Source organism: Trachypithecus francoisi, unplaced genomic scaffold (genome assembly GCF_009764315.1).
Source record: "Trachypithecus francoisi isolate TF-2019V2 unplaced genomic scaffold, Tfra_2.0 Lachesis_group8, whole genome shotgun sequence".
Taxonomy (NCBI): Eukaryota; Metazoa; Chordata; class Mammalia; order Primates; family Cercopithecidae; genus Trachypithecus; species Trachypithecus francoisi.
The window spans coordinates 66,155,858-66,177,128 of NW_022681473.1; the positions used below are offsets into that span (position 1 = coordinate 66,155,858).

The 21,271-nt window shown below is 49.7% G+C and overlaps 1 protein-coding gene across 9 annotated transcripts in view; it reads right to left on the reverse strand.

Annotated features, from left to right (window-relative positions):
• The window catches only part of ARRB1 (arrestin beta 1), a 98,273-nt gene that overhangs the window by 29,948 nt on the left and 47,054 nt on the right, over nt 1–21,271 (reverse strand). For 8 of the 9 annotated variants that reach the window (XM_033206511.1, XM_033206510.1, XM_033206505.1 and 5 more), the window contains exon 2: nt 1,502–1,532. In XM_033206511.1, coding sequence (XP_033062402.1) covers nt 1,502–1,532 — 31 coding nt within the window. Of the gene's footprint in view, nt 1–1,501; nt 1,533–19,943; nt 20,111–21,271 lie in introns of those variants that run through there. The other variant, XM_033206509.1, reaches the window with a different exon arrangement.

A 21,271-nucleotide genomic window follows, 5' to 3' on the forward strand; every position in this document is an offset into this window, starting at 1 on the left:
CATCCCCGCAGCCACTCCTGCCTAGACTGCCACACCAGCCCCTTGCTGCTCACTCGCTGAGAGCCTGCTCTCCTCTTCAGCTAGACTAGACATCCTAAAATGCAAATCTTTTTTTTTTTTTTTTTTTTTTGAGATGGAGTCTCGCTCTGTCACCCAGGCTGGAGTGCAGTGGTGCAATCTCAGCTCACTACAACCTCTGCCTCCTGGGTTCAAGTGATCCTCACACCTCAATCTCCCAAATAGGTGGAACTACAGGCATGCACCACCACGCCTGGCTAATTTTTGTATTTTTAGTAGAGACAGGGTTTCAAACTCCTGACCTCAAGTGATCCACCCACCTTGGCCTCTCAAAGTGCTGGGATTATAGGTGTGAGCCACCGCACCTGGCCCTAAAATTCAAATCTAACCATGCTACTGCCGCCTGAAACCCATTAATGGTTCCTCAGTGTCCAAAAATAAGGATAACAAATGGGTTTCATTCCAAGTGTCAACTCAGATCTACTGGCGGGGAGAGGGGGCAGGGAGCTGTCTGGGACTCTGGGCTAAGAAGGAATCTAAGATGAAACCCTGGTGCAGCAGGAAAGGGCGATGGTGACTGACGTTATCTGCTGTGGGCACAGAAGAGAGATGTGGAAGCACATGTGGTGCTATCTGCCAACCCAGGCCAGCTCGTAAGCCAAGCCACAGGGTTCCCGTGACCAGCCCTGCAGCCTCTCAGCCTCAGCCTCCCTCTTGGCACTCTGAACTCAGCTGCTTGAGATTCCCACAGTCCCTATGCTTTTGTGTCCTGTCTACAACGCCGTTTTCACCTTGCCTTGCTGGAAATGCATCCCTCCTAGAAGCTGCCACTGCCCACCAGGCTGGGTCCTGCAGCCCCTATGGCCCCATATCTCCACCTGCCACTTCATGCTGAAATGATGGATTTCGGTGTCTGCCTCTGTCATCTGGCTGTGAGAGGCACAGGCTGTGCCTTATTCATCTCAGTACACCCTGCTCCTGTCCCCGCCGGCTCAGCCCAGACCTGGTGTGGAATGGTGTCAAAAATGTCTACCTGCTGAACTGAGGGGGAAGCAGGATGGCGTCTGGCCCTGCAGGGAGAAAGCAAGAGAGCCAGGCCCTGGGAGCTGCCCTGGCTAAGGAGGTGACACCAGCGTCCTCTCACAGCAGGGGACTCACTCCCCCAGGGCCCTCGGCGCTTACTGATTGGCTTGTCCTCCACTGTCACACACTTACTGAAGTCTCTCTATGACAGGCCGTCTCTCCACACCAGAGCTCGGGGAGCTGTGCTTCCCCACTCAGAAAGTTTCCTGAGTGTGTCCTTCCCCCTTCAACTGATAGCTCCAAAAGACAGAGCTGTGTCACCCCTAAGACAGGGAGCAGCACCTGCCCCCTCTCACAGAGGTGTGCACTTCAGGGGACATGCCATTTCCTCTGCTTCCCAAGAGAAAATGACCAGAGTGTGAGGTCAGGGAGGCGCTGGGCGCAGCTGTTACAGACTCACCTTTCCATTCGGACTGGCCTTCTTGAACACTCTGTGGAGAGAAAGAGAGGTCAGGCCAGGGTTCACGTATCCTGCCCAGGAGCAAGTTCCTGTGGGCCACCTTGAGGCAGGACCGGGGACCAGGGCTGGAGTGACTGACAGGCACCATGCAAGCTTGAGATCCGAACAGTGCCCATGTAATCTGCTCTTACCATCTCCACTGGTAAGCCTCCACGATAGCCATTAGAGCTCTCCTGGGCTACGCAACAGCCCCCTTGCAGTCAGGTCTTTGCAGGGCAGGCTGCGGGAGTCTCCAAGTGCAAATTTTCTGAGCTTAAGCAAGGAAAAGCCTGGCATGTTGTAAGGTCTGTGTGATCTACTCTCACCTCCTGGTGTCACCTCCTACTACTCTCCCTCACCCATCTCCAGCCACATCTGCCCCTGGCTGGTCCTCGAGCACACCAGGGCGATTCCTACCTCAGGGACAGTTCAGAGGCTCTCCCTGAGACATCTGCATGCTCAACCCCACTGTGTCCCTGGGCCTGAAGTCCCTCTCTTGCTCTACTTCTTCTTTTTCCATAGTACTCATCACTTTCTTTTTTGAGACAAGGTTTCACTCTGTCACCCAGGCTGGAGTGCAGTGGTGTGATTTCTGCTCACTGCTTCAACCTCTGCCTCCCAGGCTCAAATGATCTTCCCTGCTCAGCCTCTCAAGTCACTGGGACCACAGGCACACGCCACCACCCTGGGCTAATTTTTATTTTTTGTTTTCTTTTTTTTTTTTTTTTATTATACTTTAAGTTCTAGGGTACATGTGCATAACGTGCAGGTTTGTTACATATGTATATTTGTGCCATGTCGGTGTGCTGCACCCATCAACTCGTCAGCACCCATCAATTCATCATTTATATCATGTATAACTCCCCAATGCAATCCCTCCCCCCTCCCCCCTTATTTTTTGTTTTCTTGTTTTGTTTTGTTTTTTGGTAGAGATGGGGTTTCACCATATTGCTCAGGCTGGTCTCGAACCCCCGGACTCAAGCGATCTGCCCACCTCGACTTCCCAAAGTGCTGAGATTACACGTGTGAGCCACCGCGCCCAGCCAACACTTAACACTTTCGAACGTATACATATTTCACTTGTTTATTATGTGTCTACTCTGCTAACATGTCACTCCACGAGGGCAAGGATCTTTGTTTCTCTTATCCATAGATGCATCTATCCCAAGCACCCAGAATGGCACTGCAATCATTGTTTAATAAATGATGCCTCTAGGCACAGTGGCTCATGCCTGTAATCCCAGCATTTTGGGAGGCCGAGGAAGTCAGGAGTTCAAGACCGTGCCTGATGAATGTGGTGAAACCCCGTCTCTACTAAAAATGCAAAAATTAGCTGACGTGGTGGCGGGCACCTGTAATCCCAGCTACTTGGGAGGCTGAGGTAGGAGAATTGCTTGAACCCAGAAGACAGAGGTTGCAGTGAGCCAAGATCGTGCCACTGCACTCCAGCCTGGGCAACAGAATAAGACTCAGTCTCAAAACAAAAACAAACAAACAAAAAATGATGAATGGCAGGTAGCAAACACTCAATCAATAGTTGAACAGGTGAAGGAATGAATGAATGAAGAAATCAATCACCTTACTTAACAGAAACTGAAGCCCAGGAAAGGCAGAGAATAAGTCATGGTCACCCAGCAGAGTTCTGGACAAGGAATCAGGTCGAGATGTAGTCCATGACTCCCAAAAAGTGGAATGCACTTGCCTTCCATATCTCCTCCTGCCCTCTCCCACAAGCTGGGTCTTGGAGCCTGAGACCCCCTTCCCTAGCCGCCAACAGCTAGCTCCAGGATCTCTCAAAGTAATTGTTGGTGGCCGGGTGCGGTGGCTCAAGCCTGTAATCCCAGCACTTTGGGAGGCCGAGACGGGTGGATCACGAGGTCAGGAGATCGAGACCATCCTGGCTAACACAGTGAAACCCCATCTCTACTAAAAAAAAATAGAAAAATCTAGCCGGGCGAGGTGGTGGGCGCCTGTAGTCCCAGCTACTCGGGAGGCTGAGGCAGGAGAATGGCGTAAACCCGGGAGGCAGAGCTTGCAGTGAGCTGAGATCCGGCCACTGCACTCCCACCCGGGCGACAGAGCGAGACTCCGTCTCAAAAAAAAAAAAAAAAAAAAAAAAAAAAAAAAAAAAAAAGTAATTGTTGGGAGGGAGAGAAGAAAATTGAAAGATAGAGACAGAGACCCCGAGATAAGAGAAGGGGTTGGGGAAGAGAGAGGAGGATAGGGACACAGACCCTGGACGGGTGAAAATAAAAGATGAAATAAGAGAGGCTAAAACAGCCATGGACAGAGGGGTAGGGTAGGCACACATGAGGCTGAGAGGGCTTCCTGCCACCCAGTCCTCCCCCAGGAGCACAGGGCCCAGCAGGCACCAGGGTGGGCAGGACAGTGAGGCCCACCACGGCACAGGGACAGCCACTCCTGCCTCCTTCCGGAAGAGACGGCGAGTGGGTGGTGGCTCTGCGCTGCCTTCATAGCCCTGGCCCTGCCCACCCCCACCTCTCACTTCTGGGCTGGCAGGAACCACTGATGGGTGTGAGCATGGCTTGCTAAGAAGCCTGGCACATCCCGCCCCACCTCCCCTGGGAGACTGGGCTTTTCTCCTCCTCATAAATATGTATTTATTTATTTATTCATTTTTATTTTTTTGAGATGGAGTCTCGCTCTGTTGCCCAGGCTGGAGTGCAGTGGCGTGATCTCAGCTCACTGCAACCTCCATCCCCCTGGTTCAAGTGATTCTCGTGCCTCAGCCTCCCCTGTAGCTAGGATTACAGGCGTGCACCACCAGGCCAGGCTAATTTTTGTGTTTTTAGTAGAGACGGGGTTTCACCATGTTGGTCAGGCTGGTCTCAAACTCCTGACCTCAAGTGATCCACCCACTTCCAGCCTCCCAAAATGCTGGGATTACAGGCGTGAGTCACCGCATCCAGCTTCCTTCTCATAAATATTTATTAGTGTTCAGAGTGTGAAGATGCCACAGTTAGCTGGAGTGTGATAATTGCTAAAGTGAGGAAAAATACAGATCACACGGTTTGAAGCAGCAGCTCCCAAGGTGGGGCTGGGACCTGCAGAGAAGACCAGAGAAGTGGCACCGGCCACAAGGGACTCCACCTGCTTCCAGAAGCCCTGGGAGTCCATGGTCTGAGGGAAAGGAGAGGCCACAGTGCCTGAGGCCACTCACAACTGAGTCAGGGAAAACCATTCCAGGGACTGCCAGAAGGAGCGAGACACCCTGGTCAGGCCGGAAGGGGCAAATTCAAGAAGGGAAAGAGGGAAGACAGAACTTTGTTGAGTGGCTAATTATTTCTCATAATAGCTCTGTGAAATGGGGATTATCATCCTCATTTTACAGGTAATTAGCTCAAGGCTCAGAGAGATGCAGTACTTTCCCCAAGAACACACAGCAAGCCAGGGGCTCGGTCAGGATTCAGACCCAATTCTATCTGCCTGCCTCCACAAGCTGGGTGCTTCATATCCAACCCAGCTGTTTTCCTAAACCAGGTGTTTTCAACAACATTGGGAATAACAATAAAGAGGGGAAATGAGGAGAGGAGAGGGGCAAGGGGCAGAGTGAGTGTGACCACGGTAGGAAGTGTGGCCAGCCGTGGGGAATGACCTGCTGCTAACCTCGTCAGCACCAGGACCACCTCCTTCAGGAAGCAGGACTCTGATGGCTTCCTCAAATGACAGCAGCAGCCACCACATTCCCCAAGAGCATGCCATGCTCTAGACGTGACTTTAGGTATTTTTCCTAGAATACTGCTGATCCTTACAATCCCATTTCAGAGATGAGGAAATTGAGGCTCAAAAAGGTGAAGCATGGTCTGCCTGTCTCCAGAGCCCATGTCCTTTCCACTCCATGACACTGTCAAGCCCCCTGTGATAAAACTCTGACTTCCTGACCCTAACACTATCAGAAAAGAGGCCCCTGTGAGGATTTTTCGTTTCCTGGGACCTCCATCTATGCAGTGTCACACAGATGGCTCTGTCTGTCAACTTCGAAGAGCATGCACACACGTCCAAGACTGGTCAAAGCCAAATTTCCAGGATGCCAAAGGCAGGGTCTGTCTCGCCCCCAGCCCCATCTATGCCCCACAGCCTGATTCACAGAGCTGGGTGCCTATAAGAGAAATACGAGCAGTGTTCCAGCTGATTAAGCCTCAGTAGAGACGAGGAACAGAACCAGCCCCCACCGCACCCGACCCCACCACCCAGGGTAGCTCAAGAAAAGGGGAGGGCATGTTATAAGAAGGCAAAACTCTCACGGGATGCAGGCAGGATGCATGGTGGCTGGCGCAGGACCTGGGAAGCCATGGGAATCTCAGGCAGTCTCACTCTCTCTGCACCTCTCCTCCTGGGGCTGCATGTTCCCCTGGCTGCACTGCTTTCTGGGTGGCTGCCCCATTGCCTCTGTGGACCAGTTGTCTCTACTTACTCAAGGCTTTTCTCCTCCTCCATCATTTTGGCTTGGATGTGACTCCCACTCTGACACTGTTTCCACTCTGCTTCTCACTCAGCTTCCCACCGCTAACTGGTTGAATGGCCCACTTCCAAATTCCCAGGAGAGGAATTTGATTGGTCAACATTGGTCATGTGTTCCACACCTGGGCCAATCAGCTATGCCTAGGTGTGTCACACATCTAGGTGTGTCATATGGTCCAGGAGGCCTGGGCAGAAGAGGGTCTGTAATGTTTTCCAAACAGGGGATCACAACATACTAGTTGATAATAAAACCAACTTATGGCTGGGCATGGTGGCTCATGCCTGCAATCCCAGCACTTTGGGAGGTGGAGGTGGGAGGATCACTTGAGGTCAGGAGTTCAAGACCAGCCTGCTCAACATAGTGAAACTCCGTCTGTACTAAAAATACAAAAACTAGCCGGGCATGGTGTCATGCGTCTGTAGTCCCACCTACTCGGGAGGCTGAGGCAGAAGAATTGCTTGAACCAGGGAGGCAGAGGTTGCAGTGAGCTGAGATGGTGCCACTGCACTCCAGCCTAGGCAACAGAGCAAGACTCCGTCTCAAAAATAAATAAATAAATAAATAACCAACTTAAGAGATTTTTTTTTAATGAAGTGGAATGGAATAGAAAATATAAGCATGCACTGCAGGTAGCAAGGTATAATAGACATTATTATATTCACCAAAATTCAGTTTCCCTCTAAGCCTGGGGGTATGTGAGTATCAGATTTCTGTGGTACTGTGAAGTTAGGCATGTCTATGTGGCTTGCTCTGGCCAATGAAATATGAGTAGAAGTGCCAGATGTCAGTGCCAGGCAGATTTAAGTGCTGGTGCTTCATTCCCCATGCCCTCTGTATTCGTTTTCTATGGCTGCTGTAACAAATTACCACACACTTAGTGGACTAAACCAACACAAACAGGTCAGGTGTGGTGGCTCACGCCTGTAATCCCAGCACTTTGGGAGGCTGAGGTGGGAGGATCACTTGAGTTCAGGAGTTCAAGACCAGTGTGAGCAACATGGTGAAACTCCGTCTCTACAAAAATACAAAAATTAGCCAGGCGTAGTGGCGTGTGCCTATAGTACCAGATACTCAAAGGCTGAGATGGGAGGATCACTTGAACCTAGGAGGTGGAGGCTGCAGTGAGTCAAGGTTGTGCCACTGCACTTGAGCCTGGGCAACAGAATGAAACCCTGCCTCAAAAAAAAAAAAAAAAAAAAAAACCCACACACACACACACACACACACACACACACCATATTATAGTTTGGTAGTTCAGAAACACTAAATGGGCCTCACTGGACTAAATTCAAGATACCCGCAGGGCTGCATTCATTTCTGGAGGCTCAATGGATAAATCTGTTTCCCTGACCTTCCCAGCTTCTAGGGGCTGCCCACATTCCTTGGCTCATGGCCCCTGCCTCTATCTTCAAAGCCAGCAAGAGCACGTCGAGTTCTTATCACATTGTCTCACTCTGACCTTCTCTTCTGCCTCTCTCTTCCATTTATAAAGACCCCTGGGATTACGTTGAACCCGTCTGGATAATCCAGAACAATCTTCCTATTTTAAGGTCGGTTAATTAGCAACCTTAATTCCATCTGCAACCTTCATTACCCTCTGCCATGTGACATATCATATTCACAGGTTCCAACGATGATGACGTAGACATCTTTGGGAAGAGCATTCTTTTGCCTGCCATGCTGTCTTTCCTTTGCCACTGAAACCAGCAATGATCTGCATGAGAAAGCCTCCATCAACCTAAATCCTAGGGCTGCCCCACTACATGACAGATGTGTAGCATAAGGGAGAATGAAAGCTCTTGAGCCACTAAGATTTGGGGGTTCTTATTGCTGCAGGCTGGCTTCTCCTGGCTGATTCAAAAAGTGAGTATTCACTGGGCACGGTGGTTCACGCCTATAATCCCAACACTTTGGGAGGCCAAGGTGGGCAGATCACTTGAGGCCAGGAGTTCAAGACCAGCCTGGTGAACATAGTGAAACCTTGTCTCTACTAACAATACAAAAAATTAGCCAGGTGTGGTGGCACATGCCTGTAATCCCAGCTACTCAGGAGGCTGAGGCATGAGAATCACTTGAACCTGGGAGGCAGAGGTTGCAGTAAGCTGAGATCGCGCCACTGCACTCCAGCCTGGGCGACAGAGTAAGGCTCTGTCTCAAAAATAAATAAATAAGAGTATTATTTAGCAAAATGTTTGTTTCAGGTGAATGTGTGTGTACTGAATTACAACGTAAAACGAATTTCACAATGCAAATTTAAAAATGTTTCAGATCCACTGTTCTAGAAAAACATGCCTAAACCGGCCGGGCGCGGTGGCTCAAGCCTGTAATCCCAGCACTTTGGGAGGCCAAGACGGGCGGATCACGAGGTCAGGAGATCGAGACCATCCTGGCTAACATGGTGAAACCCCGTCTCTACTAAAAAATACAAAAAACTAGCCAGGCGAGGTGGCGGGCGCCTGTAGTCCCAGCTACTCGGGAGGCTGAGGCAGGAGAATGGCGTAAACCCGGGAGGCGGAGCTTGCAGTGAGCTGAGATCCGGCCACTGCACTCCAGCCTGGGCGATAGAGCGAGACTCCGTCTCAAAAAAAAAAAAAAAAAAAAAATGGACCAAAGACCTAAATGTAAAAGCTGCAGCTATAAAACTCTTAGCAGAAAACATAAGTAAAGTCTTCATGACCTTGGGTAGGCAATGGTTTCTTAGATATGACACCAAAAGCACAATCAACTGAAGAAAAAATAGACAAAATTTTAAAACTTTTGTGCTTCAAAAGTCACTGTCAAGAAAGAGAATATCGGGGAGTGGAGGGCAGGGGGAAGGACAGCGTTAGGAGAAATACCTAATGTAAATGATGAGTTAATGGGTGCAGCAAACAAACATGGCACATGTATACATATGTAACAAACCTGCACGTGCCCATGTACCCTAGAACTTAAAGCATAATTTTAAAAAGGAAGGAAGGAAGCAAGCAAGCAAAGGAGTAGACAACCCACAGAATGGAGCAAATATTTTCAAATCATTTATCTGATCAGGTCCTAATAGCCAGGATATATTAAGAATGATTACAACTCAACAACAAACAGGCGAATCACCCATTTTTAAATGGGCAATGGATTTGTTTGAATAGGCATTTCTCCAAAGAAGATATTCATGTGGCCAATAAGCACATGAAAAGATGTTCAGCATCATCAGTCATCAGTCAAAACTACAATGATACACTTCACATCCATTAAGATGGCTATACTCAAAAGGAAGGATAGTAAGTGTGGACAGGAATGTGGAGAAACTGGAACCTTCATACATCACTGGTGGGATTGGAAAGTGGGGCCGTCACTTTGAAAAACAGTTTGGCAGTTTGTTTAAAAGTTAAACCGAGAGTTAACATATGACCCAGTAAGTCCCCTCCTGGGTATACACCCAAAGGAACTGAAACTGTCCACACACAAAAACTTGTGCATAAATGTTTGTAGCAGCATATTCAAAATAGCCAAAAAGAGTGGGGAAAAAAAAATCTATCAACGAATACATGTATCTTTTTAAAATTCAGTCTATACATACAATGGAATATTACATAGCCATAAAATGGGATGAAGTACTGATTCATGCCACAACATAATGAACCTTGAAAACATTGTTAAGTAAATTAAGCCAGTCACAGAAGGCTGCATATTATATGATTGAACTTGCATGAAATGTTCAGAGAGTAGGCAAATTGCTAGAGAGAAGGTAAATTAGCAGTTGCCAAGGGTTGATGGAGTGGGAAATGGGGAGTGACTGCTAATTGGTACAGAGTTTCTTTGGGAGGTGATGAAAATGTTCTGGAATTGGATAGTGGTGATGGTTATACAAACTTGTGAATATATACAAAAAACACTGAATTTTACCCTAAAACTGTGAATATTACGGTATATTACATCTCAATTAAAAAAAAAAAAAACTAAAAAAAGACAGAATGAAAAAAAGGGAAATGTGCCTAAATACTCACAGGAGTTGAAGAAGACTCCGCCCACCCCCACAATTCTTTATATCTATAATTTTTTTGTTATACAATGAGCATAAAGTACTTTATAAAGATGCTTGGGTTTCCCTAACAAGATATGTCTCAAGCCGAGCAGAAAAGATAATCTAGAAATCAAAAAAAATGGCCGGGCGCGGTGGCTCAAGCCTGTAATCCCAGCACTTTGGGAGGCCGAGACGGGCGGATCATTGAGGTCAGGAGATTGAGACCATCCATTGAGGTCAGGAGATTGAGACCATCCTGGCTAACACGGTGAAACCCCATCTCTACTAAAAAAAATACAAAAAACTAGCCGGGCGACGAGGCGGGCGCCTGTAGTCCAGCTACTCGGGAGGCTGAGGCAGGAGAATGGCGTAAACCCAGGAGGCGGAGCTTGCAGTGAGCTGAGATCTGGCCACTGCACTCCAGCCTGGGCCACAGAGCGAGACTCCGTCTCAAAAAAAAAAAAAAGTGAGTGAAGTAGGGAAAATCTGGACCCTAAACTCTGAATGCTTTGATGTAACAGTCTATGGTTCTGTGATGTTACAATCCAGGATCCACGTTTCTGTGATTCCTGAGATCCCTTCCCAGGCCTAATGTATCATATACTTAGCTATCCTTTACCAGGAAGCCTTCCCTGACTACCCACTAAGTCTGGGTTAGGGGCCCCTCAGCTCCATATCCAGTGTGCCCCCATTCATAGTACTTCCCACACTTTGTAATGGTCTGATAACACCCTCTGCGGCCGGGCGCGGTGGCTCAAGCCTGTAATCCCAGCACTTTGGGAGGCCGAGATGGGCGGATCACGAGGTCAGGAGATCGAGACCATCCTGGCTAATACGGTGAAACCCCATCTCTACTAAAAAATACAAAAAACTAGCCGGGCGACGAGGCGGGCGCCTGTAGTCCCAGCTACTCGGGAGGCTGAGACAGGAGAATGGCGTGAACCCGGGAGGCGGAGCTTGCAGTGAGCTGAGAGCCGGCCACTGCACTCCAGCCTGGGTGGCAGAGCAAGACTCCGTCTCAAAAAAAAAAAAAAAAAAAAAAACACCCTCTGCTTCACTTTTATAGCAACAATGAAAGTTGAGGTATATTATTTGTGTTATATTCACTGTATTTCTGGGGCATAGCATGGTACCTAGGATATAGCAGGTGCTCAATAAATAAATATAGGATGAATATGGTTAAATGAATGCCCTAAGAGAATTATTCAAGTATGAGAATGGATGAAGTTTAAAAAGATGGTGGTAGGATGGGCGCAGTGGCTCACACCTGTAATCTCAGCACTTTGGGACGCCAAGGTAGGCAGACTACTTGAGGTCGGGAGTTCAAGACCAGCCTGGCCAACATGGTGAAACCCCATCTCTATTAAAATTACAAAAATTAGCCAGGCGTAGTGGTGTATGCCTATAATCCCAGCTACTTGGGAGGCTGAGGGAGGAGAATTGCTTGAACTCAGGAGGCAGAGGTTGCAGTGAGCCAAGATCGCACCACTGCACTCCAGCCTGGGCAACAAAACAAGACTCCAGCTCAAAAAATAAATAAATAAATAAACAAATAAATAAATATAAAAAGATAGTGGTGATGATCCTTGTCTCTGGGTGAGCAGACTCCAGGGCTTTCTTCTTCTATCTATACTTCCGTTTGGCTGTCAGGAGCCATGGGCATTGGGCTTAGAAAATGCTTTATAGGAGCCAGGCATGGTGGCTCGTGCCTGTAATTCCAACTCTTTGGGAGGCTGGGCAGGAGGAATGCTTGAGACCATGAGTTCAAGACCAGCCTAGGCAAAATAGTGAAACCCCATTTCCACAAAAAATTAAAAATTAGCCAGGCATGGTGGCACATGCCTGTTGTCCCGGCTATCAGGAGGCTGAGGAGGGAAAATCGCTTGAGCCCAGGAGTTTAAGGTTATAGTGAGCTATGATCATGCCACTGCACTCCTGCCTGGGCAACAGAGCAAGACCCTGTCTCTTAAAAAGGAAAAAAAAGGGCCGGGCGCAGTGGCTCAAGCCTGTAATCCCAGCACTTTGGGAGGCCGAGACGGGCGGATCACGAGGTCAGGAGATCGAGACCATCCTGGCTAACCTGGTGAAACCCCGTCTCTACTAAAAAATACAAAAAACTAGCCAGGCGTGGTGGCGGGCACCTGTAGTCCCAGCTACTCAGGAGGCTGAGCCAGGAGAATGGTGTAAACCCGGGAGGCGGAGCTTGCAATGAGCTGAGATCCGGCCACTGCACTCCAGCCTGGGTGACAGAGCGAGACTCCGTCTCAAAAAAAAAAAAAGAAAATGCTTCATAGGAACGGAGTCCACAGCCACTGTCAGGCTGCGCCAAGAATACAGCTGATATACCCCAAACAGGCCTCTGCCCAGCTCTGACCAGTGGCTATCCCATTCATCATTCACTCACCACTGAGCCATCACACAGCCACTGCCAGTGCAAAGCTCTAGGGGCACTAACATGAACAATGGGTGGTCCCTGCTGACAAAAGACAACAGCATAGCCTAGTTAGAGAAACCCACTAAGAAAAATGGCCACCATACACTGAGCTTTCCCTATGAGCAAGGCGCTGTGCTAAGCGCTTCACATACATTATTATATTCCTTCTAAATATTCCAATTTTTCAGAGAAGAAGCCCAGACTTAGAAACCCTACCTAACTTGTCCAGAATCACAAAGCTAGTATCAGAAAACACATAGGAGAGAAACCTCATGAATGGACCACCTATGGGAAATCATTTAGACAAGACATATCTTACTCAGCATCAGAAAACTCACACTGGAAAGATCATCCATGAATGTGGATTCAGTACTAGCAAATTGTGTAAGCACTGGTAATAATTCCTTTCTTTATATTAGAAAATTAATATTAGAAAAAAAATGCTACAAATGCAGGGAATGTCAGAAGACCTTCAGATATTTACCCACCCTTCAGTCAACATTAGAAAACTTATCGGCCGGGCGCGGTGGCTCAAGCCTGTAATCCCAGCACTTTGGGAGGCCGAGACGGGTGGATCACAAGGTCAGGAGATCGAGACCATCCTGGCTAACCTGGTGAAACCCCGTCTCTACTAAAAATTACAAAAAAAAAAAAAAACTAGCTGGGCGAGGTGGCGGGCGCCTGTAGTCCCAGCTACTTGGGAGGCTGAGGCAGGAGAATGGCGTGAACCTGAAGGGCGGAGCTTGCAGTGAGCAGAGATCTGGCCACTGCACTCCAGTTTGGGCGACAGAGCGAGACTCCGTCTCAAAAAAAAAAAAAAAAAAAAAAAAAAAACTTATCCAAGAGAGGCCGGGCATGGTGGCTCACGCCTGTAATCCAATAACCTTGGGAGGCTGAGGTGGCAGATCGCGAGATCAGGAGTTCAAGACCAGCCTGGCCAACATGGTGAAACCCTGTCTCTGCTAAAAATACAAAAATTAGCCGGATGTGGTAGCACGTGCCTGTAACCCCAGCTACTCAGGGGCTGAGGCAGGAGGAGCGCTTGAACCCGGGAGGCGAGGCTGCAGTGAGCTGAGATTGCGCCACTGCACTCCAGCCTGGGCAACACAGTGAGACTCTGTCTCAAACAACAACAAAAAAAAGAAAGCTTATCCAGGAGAGAAACCAAGTCCAGTTACTGCTCTAAGTTGGTTACAAATATCAACTCACTTATTTCTCCAACAACTCTATAACAAGTATTACTATCATCCCACTTCACAGATAAGAAAACTGAGGCAAGAGAGGTTAAATAATTTGCCTAGGGTCACACAGCAAGTAAACAACAGATCTAGATATCAGAGCCCAGGTACTCCAGCTCCAGAGACCACACTTTTAATCACTCACAATACTGCCTGAGAGGTGGGATTATGTGGTTCTATCTGGAGAGTCAAGAAAGCCTTCAGGGCTGGCCGCTGTGGCTCACGCCTTTAGTCCCAGCACTTTGGGAGGCCGAGGTGGGCGGATCACGAGGTCAAGAAATTGAGACCATCCTGGCCGACATGGTGAAACCCCATCTCTACTAAAAACACAAAAATTAGCTGGGCGTGGTGGCGGGCACCTGTAGTCCCAGCTACTCTGGAGGCTGAGGCAGGTGAATCGCTTGAACCCAGGAGGAGGAGGGTGCAGTGAGCCAAGATCGCGCCACTGTACTCCAGCCTGGCGACAGAGCAAGACTCCATCTCAAAAAACAAAAACAAAAAAGCCTTCAAGGGAAGAGGTAGCAATGAGGAAAATCTTGAAGGACACACAAGGTGCAGAAGGGGTGACCACACTGCAGGCGGAGGCCTGGAGACGGCAACTGAGTCCACCAGGTGCTCAGGAGACAGCGAGCCTCTGGCGTGGCTGGAGTGTACCCCAAGTGCCTGGGAGGAGCCCCAGGGGAAGAGGCTGGGCTGGAGAATGGTCCGTTCGCTCCACAGAGAATCACGGAGCACTTGTATGTGCGGGCCCTCGGCTAGGAGGGTAGGGCCGTGAAGGGCCTTGAGTGCTGGGCCAAGGAACTTGGACCTTATCCAGAAGGCAATGGGGAGCCAAGGGCATTTGAGGGAAGAGAGAATGACTGGCCAGGGCCATATTTTGGATCCAGAGAGGCCCTCAATTCCATAACGTTCCCCCATCCCTGCCGGATAGCAGCCATGGCTCAGCTGGGTAGGGTGGGGAGACGCAAGGGGCCATTCACTCAGACGCAACCGCCCTACATTCTGACCCACTTTCCTGGGTGTGAGAGTAGCCATCAGGGAGCAGGGAGGTGCGGGGAGCAGGTGGCAGCGGCTGCAGAGAGGTTCCTAGGCCTTTATCACATTCTCCCTGGTAGCAGAGTTATTTGTGTACCAGCTTGTCTGCCCTGCCAGAATTTCCCAGCCCTCCCTGTGTCAGAGCATGGTCTGCCTGTTTACCCCCCATCAGTGCACCTGCTTTTCAGGACAGCCCGGGAGGGGGAAGGAGGCAGGAAGGCAAGAAATGTCACCCCATTTCAGAGATTTCCGGAGCCTGAGGGAGCACAGTCCCACCTGCTTCATTTCCCAGATGGAGAAATCAAAGTGAGAGAAGAGCCTCACACCAGGGCCAGGAAGCTCAGGCTCAGGGAGACTCACTAGTGTGCCCAGAGTCAGACTGGGATGGGGACCGCTGGCTTCTGTGGTTCCCGTCTCTTGTCACATCCCTGCTCAAATCTGCCATGGCTCCCGGGGCACAGGGCAGTGCCTGGCAGGCCAGAGGGGTCAGGGATGGTGGCTGGGGGGTGAGGGGTTCTGGCCAAGTCAGTCTCCTGGGCTGCAGACTTCCCATAGACTTCTAGGCAGACAGCAATTCCCCAAGCCTCCTGCTGCATTCATGGGTTCACTTTTTTGGCCATGAGGCATGTTTGTGAAAATTCTTAGGTGGTGCAGAGTGAGGAAAGAGGGGGCCATGGACAGAGGGGAGAGTTTCTTAAAAGAGCTTGGCTTATTTTCTGTTAACCCACGAAACTGGAGATCTGAAAATCAAGGGCTGATCAAAATTTCCCCAGGTGGGCTGGCAGCTGGGTACCAAAGAGCCCACAGACTGTGCCTGAGCGCTGCCCAGCCTTCCTGGGGCTGAGATTCAGAAAGAGAAGGTTGCTGGCAGTCAAAAGAGCCCAGAGGCTGAAGCAGACAGTCCCTGCCTGAGTCCCTGCTTGAGCCCAGTGTGACCTCAGGCCCGTTTCCTATCCTCTTGAACGCTCAGCTTCCTTCGCCTGGAGAATGGGGATAATACCAACCCCATAGGCTGGGGATATATGTAAAAACCTGGTCCCCAGTAGTGACTCAACACAGAGAAGCTGACATTGTTGATGCTATGATACTATGAAATTATCATCATCATTATCCTGGCCAGTGTCCTGTCCCTGGCCCCTGCTCAGGGAGAGTTCTTCCCCAAATGTCCCTCAGGTAAGAAAGCCTTGCGGCTGGGAGGAGACAGTCATGTTACTCCTACTGGGACAGGGAAAGGTTTAAGTTGTCTGTCTCCCTACAGCTGTGGGTAGAAAATACTTTATGATGTTTTCCCCCAGATTATTATTATTATTATTATTATTTGGAGACGGAGTCTCTCTCTGTCACCCAGGCTGGACTGGAGTGGCACGATCTTGGCTCACTGCAACCTCCGCCTCCTGGGTTAAAGCAATTCTCCTGCCTCAGCCTCCAGAGTAGCTGGGACGACAGGTGCACACCACCATGCCCAGCTAATTATTGTATTTTTAGTAAAGACAGGGTTTCACCATGTTGGCCAGTCTGGTTTCAAACTCCTGACCTCAAGTGATCTGCCCACCTCGGCCTCCCAAAGTGCTGGGATTACAGGTGTGAGTCACTGTGCCCCCACTTTTTCCCAGTGTAGACATCCACATTCCAGAAAATTCCGGGTACATGCCCTGCTCTTCCCTCTTCCTGTACTATCCTTTGCATCAGTTCTACCAATTGCAGCCCTTCCCATCCTTCACACAGTCCCACCGTCACCACACCCAAGAAGCCCTCCTTGACTGCCTTGGCTTAAAGTGCTCTTGCCCTGACTCCTCTGCCCTTGTTCCCTCCTTTGCTTCCTTCCATTCGTCTTTCTTATTTCCCTCCTTTCTCTTCTTCCCTTTATTTTTCAAATCTCTGGACCTGGGGCTGTTTTTACCTGTAGGAGGTACAGGCCCCAGTCGGTGTTGTTTCCCCAGAACACCTACAGGGCAGGGGGAGGCAGACACTCAGGAGGCAGACACTCCACTAAGGCAGACACTCCACTAACGAGCAAGCCCTCCCTCAAAAGCACAGTGGGAGGGTGGGAGGAGGTGCATGTGTGATGTGCCCAGCTCTGTTCCAGGCACACACCAGGCACCCAGCACACATGTGTATCTTTCCCTCCCTCTCCTGCTGGCCCCTGAGCATCCACATGGGGCCTGCACACAGCTGCTCCTGAGTGGACACCACGGAACTGAAATGATGGCAAGCCCCAGGGAGCAGAAACTGCGACTTCAGTCACTTATGTTCCTTGGTACATAGTAGGTGCTTAATAAAGATTCTGAATGAACAAACAAGAGCCATGCCCTGAGCTTGAAGCTGGGAAAAAATAGGACCTGGGCCAAGAAGTGGCAGCCTCAGCACCTGGATGAGCACCATGGATGTGCAGCCTTGGCAGGAACTCATTAGCTATAGAGCGCCCCTGACACAAGACAGGCCATTATTTTCCCAGCAGAAAGATTTTATTTAAAGGGGGTTTTTGTTTGGTTTGTTTGTTTTGCCAATTTCAACATGCAAACTTTTAAGGATATAGAATAACATACGTTAAGATATTAATTCAAAAACATCACTAATTTCTTCCTATTCTCACATTTCATAAAATGTCATAACATATCCACTATGGCAGTATATCTCTGACTCTGTGTCCACTGTTCTGTGGATCAGTCAGTAAGCCAATAGGGTTCTCCATGGTTGGGGACTCTGTACACAGACCGAAATCTAAGGTCTAAGGTGGCAGCTTTTTCCAGGGAAATAATTTTGGGGGGAAAAACTGCCTTATATTTATCTGGATGCGGTGCCCATGGTGTGCTGAGCTGGCTTGTGCAGGCTCATAAGAGCCAAGTGTCACATTTTTAAGAATTTCGTGAGCTGGTTGTTAAACACAGCCAGTACCATTGGTTCTCAGCCGGGGGGGGAGGTGAATTTGCACCCCAGGGGACACCTGGCAATGTCTGGAGACATTGTGGGCTGTCATGATTTGTGGAAGAGGTGCTACTAACATCTAGCAGGTAAAGGGCCAGGGATGCCACCTGCATAATGCACATGTCAGTGCCCCCAACCCCCCAGCAAAGGATCTCCAGCCCAAAATGTTATAGTGCTGATGCTGAGAAACCCTGCTTGGAGCAGTGGCTCATGCCTGCAATCCCAGCACTCTGGGAGGCTGCGGTGGGAGGATCGCTTGAGCCCAGGAGTTTGAGACCAGGCTGGGCAACATAGTGAGACCTGTCTTTAAAAAAAGAGAAAAAAAAGTTTAAAAAAAAGAATAATAGAAATCCTAATGTGAAGTTACAACTAAATAAACTCTATTAAAAGCAAAAGGAATGCATTTTCTTTTCTTTTCTTTTTTTTTTTTTTTTTTGAGACAGAGTCTTGCTCTGTTGCCCAGGCTAGAATTTGGAATGCAGTGATGTGATCTCGGCTCACTGCAACCTCCACCTCCTGGGCTCATGCAATTCTCATGCCTCAGCCTCCCAAGTAGCTGGGATTACAGGTGTGCGCCACCACACCCAGCCAATTTTTGTATTTTTTTTTTTTTTTGGTAGAGATGGAGTTTCACCATGTTGGCCAGGCTAGTCTTGAACTCCTGACTTCAAGTGATCCTCTCACTTCGGCCTCCCAGAGTGCTGGAATTACAGGCATGAGAAACCATGGCTGGCCCAGGAATGCATTTTCTTTTTTTTGTTTGTTTGTTTGTTTGTTTTTGTTTTTGTTTGAGACAGAGTCTGGCTCTGTCGCCCAGACTGGAGTGCAGTGGCCAGATCTCAGCTCACTGCAAGCTCCGCCTCCCGGGCTTACACCATTCTCCTGCCTCAGCCTCCCGAGTAGCAGGGACTACAGATGCCCGCCACATCGCCCGGCTAGGTTTTTTTTGTATTTTTTTTAGTAGAGATGGGGTTTCAACGTGTTAGCCAGGATGGTCTCGATCTCCTGACCTCGTGATCCACCCATCTCGGCCTCCCAAAGTGCTGGGATTACAGGCTTGAGCTACCGCGCCCAGCATAGGAATGCATTTTCAAAACTGATTACTTACTAATTATTTTACTGTTGTCACTATCATACCCTCAAGGGTATTTATGCCTACTACACCTGTATGATGGAAATGCTATACAATGGTGTCTGCTGTTCATCTCTTCCCAACTGCACATTCAATGACTTCACGTTGGTAAGAGTGAAATCTGAAGTCAGAGAATTTACATCATAGAAATTGGCAGATGCTAAAATCCCCCACCCTCCTTTTTTTCTGGAGGGCCAGTTGTTACCAGCACACTATTGGGTGTAACCCTAAGTAGAGAAGAGAAATTCACAAGCTTAATGAATCCTTCCCAGTTTCCAGCCCAGGCAGACGACTCAGCACCAGCCTGCTGTGTGGATCAAGGATCTGAATGTGGTCATGTGCACACACTCTACACACCATGCACAGAAAGACACACACAAATACTAAACACATACACACATGCATCACACTCCCTACACACATCTTGTCTACAAACCCCCACATATACAACATACACACAGCATATAACCGACTACACATGCACCCCACAGTAGCCCTTCAGTCAGCAGGGGAATAATTTGAATAATGAGAAAAACAAGCAAAAGAATGACAACCTGACTGATCAAATTCCTTGATGTCTGAGCACCTTCACCTTTACTCCCTCCTCATCCTCTGTGATCCACCCTTCCCCACACACCCCGACAGCACACTGCAAAGGCAAAAGTCACAACTCCCACAGGAAGCACCAAACGCACTGATCCCATTTCAGTCCTGCTGGAGGCCCTGGCCACATGGCTCCCCATCCCTGCTCTGTGTCCAGCTCTCGGGAGACTCCAGAGCTGAGTCTGACCTTGGCCTCTTCCCAGATCCCATGACAAGGAGTTCCCTGGGCAACTCCACCCACCTGACCACTTCAGCTGCCACCAGATGCTAGTAAGTCCAAACCTCGTCTCCAGCCAGACCCTCTCTGACCCCACACCCATCAGCCTTCAGACATCTCTACTTGATGTCCCCCAACTCCTTAGACAAGTCCTAAACAGGCTTTCCCCCTCTCTGCCCCACACTGTTCCTCCCCGTGTTCTCCATCCCCACCTATGCCAGAGGCTGGTGCACAGGAAGCATTCAATGCACATCCCATGGAGAGAGGAAGAAATCATGTAAATCCCAGAAAGAGAGGAAAAGCAAACTTCCTGGTAAGGCTGATAGAAAGTCTTACCCCATTTTACAGATGAGAGCCCAGAGATTCAGTGGAGTGAAGAGGCCAGCCCAGGAGCAGCACCGAAGTCGTGGACTGTGAGGTGGAGGGAGCCTGAGCTGGGGGCCGCAGGCAGCAGCCGCCAGGCCAGAGCCAGCCCCGCAGGCTCAGCTCTCACCAGCCCCAAGCGAGGGGTTAGTTACAAAGAAAAGGAAAAGGCGTTCCTGATACGCGTCCTGTTTCCTCTCCTCCTCCGGGCTTCTCAAGCCATGTAGGGCGGATGTCCCCGGGCTGGCAGCACTCTGCCTGTACACAGATGGGCAGCGGGTGAGGGTCTCCCCAAGGATGGTGAGGGTCTCCCTAGACCACTTTCCATTCCAGCAGTCCAGCCTGCATGAAGACAGGGGCTCACCAGAGTGACCCATCAAGTTTCCCTTCCAGCCTAGGGGAGCCCTTACCCCTTATCCGCAGTGGGTACTTATCACAGCCAGGCATCTCCTGTCCATCAGAGGATCCCAGACAGACACCTTCACCAGGAAGGCTTCTATGTCACCCTCACTTAAAACAGGGGGCCTCCTTACAGTCTCCTGTAAGGAGTCTCCTGTCTTCCCTTCCTCCCTGCCCCACAGCAGCCAAGTTCATAACTGCCCAGCTCCGTGCATAGCTGCTGCCTGTGGGACCTGGCCTCCCCATGAATCAGGTAGGGGAAGGGGTCAAAGGTGAAGGCCATAAATGGGGTTTCTTGAGTGAGCCTCCATCAGACAGGGGTCCTTCCTGAGGACAGAGGTCAGGGCTCCTCTCTCAAATAGGGAATCTCTCCAAGGGAAGTGGCCACAGCTCCCCCATCAGATTGGAGGCTCCTGCAGGATGGAGACCATGCCTCATTCCTCAGACACACAGCTCCTAGAGGACAAGAGGACTGTGTCCCCTCTGTTACACAGGGAGTCCCAGAAAACAGAAGCCACATTGCCCCATCAGACAGGAGTGTCCTGGAGGTCAGGGCCATGCCTCCTCCATCACACCAGGAGCTCCCAGAGGGCATGATCCCCATCTGCTCCCTCTCCCCAGAAGTTCCCAGGACAGACTTCAGCTCAGTCTAACACATGGGGAAGGGCTTCCCTCTGGAGCAGAACTGACAGGGAGTCTTGCTCACACCCTCCCCTGCCCAGGGTCCCACTCCAATTCCCCATTTATGCTCTCCATTGAACTGAAGCCACCATGCCATATTTATGACAGCTGTGTGTCTGGGCAGAGGCCAGCACTCTCTGGAGAGACAGCAAGGGGGCAAGAGGGGGATCCCTGACAAGAGGATCCCAGGATAGACCATGGCCCCAGCTCTGGCTGGATGT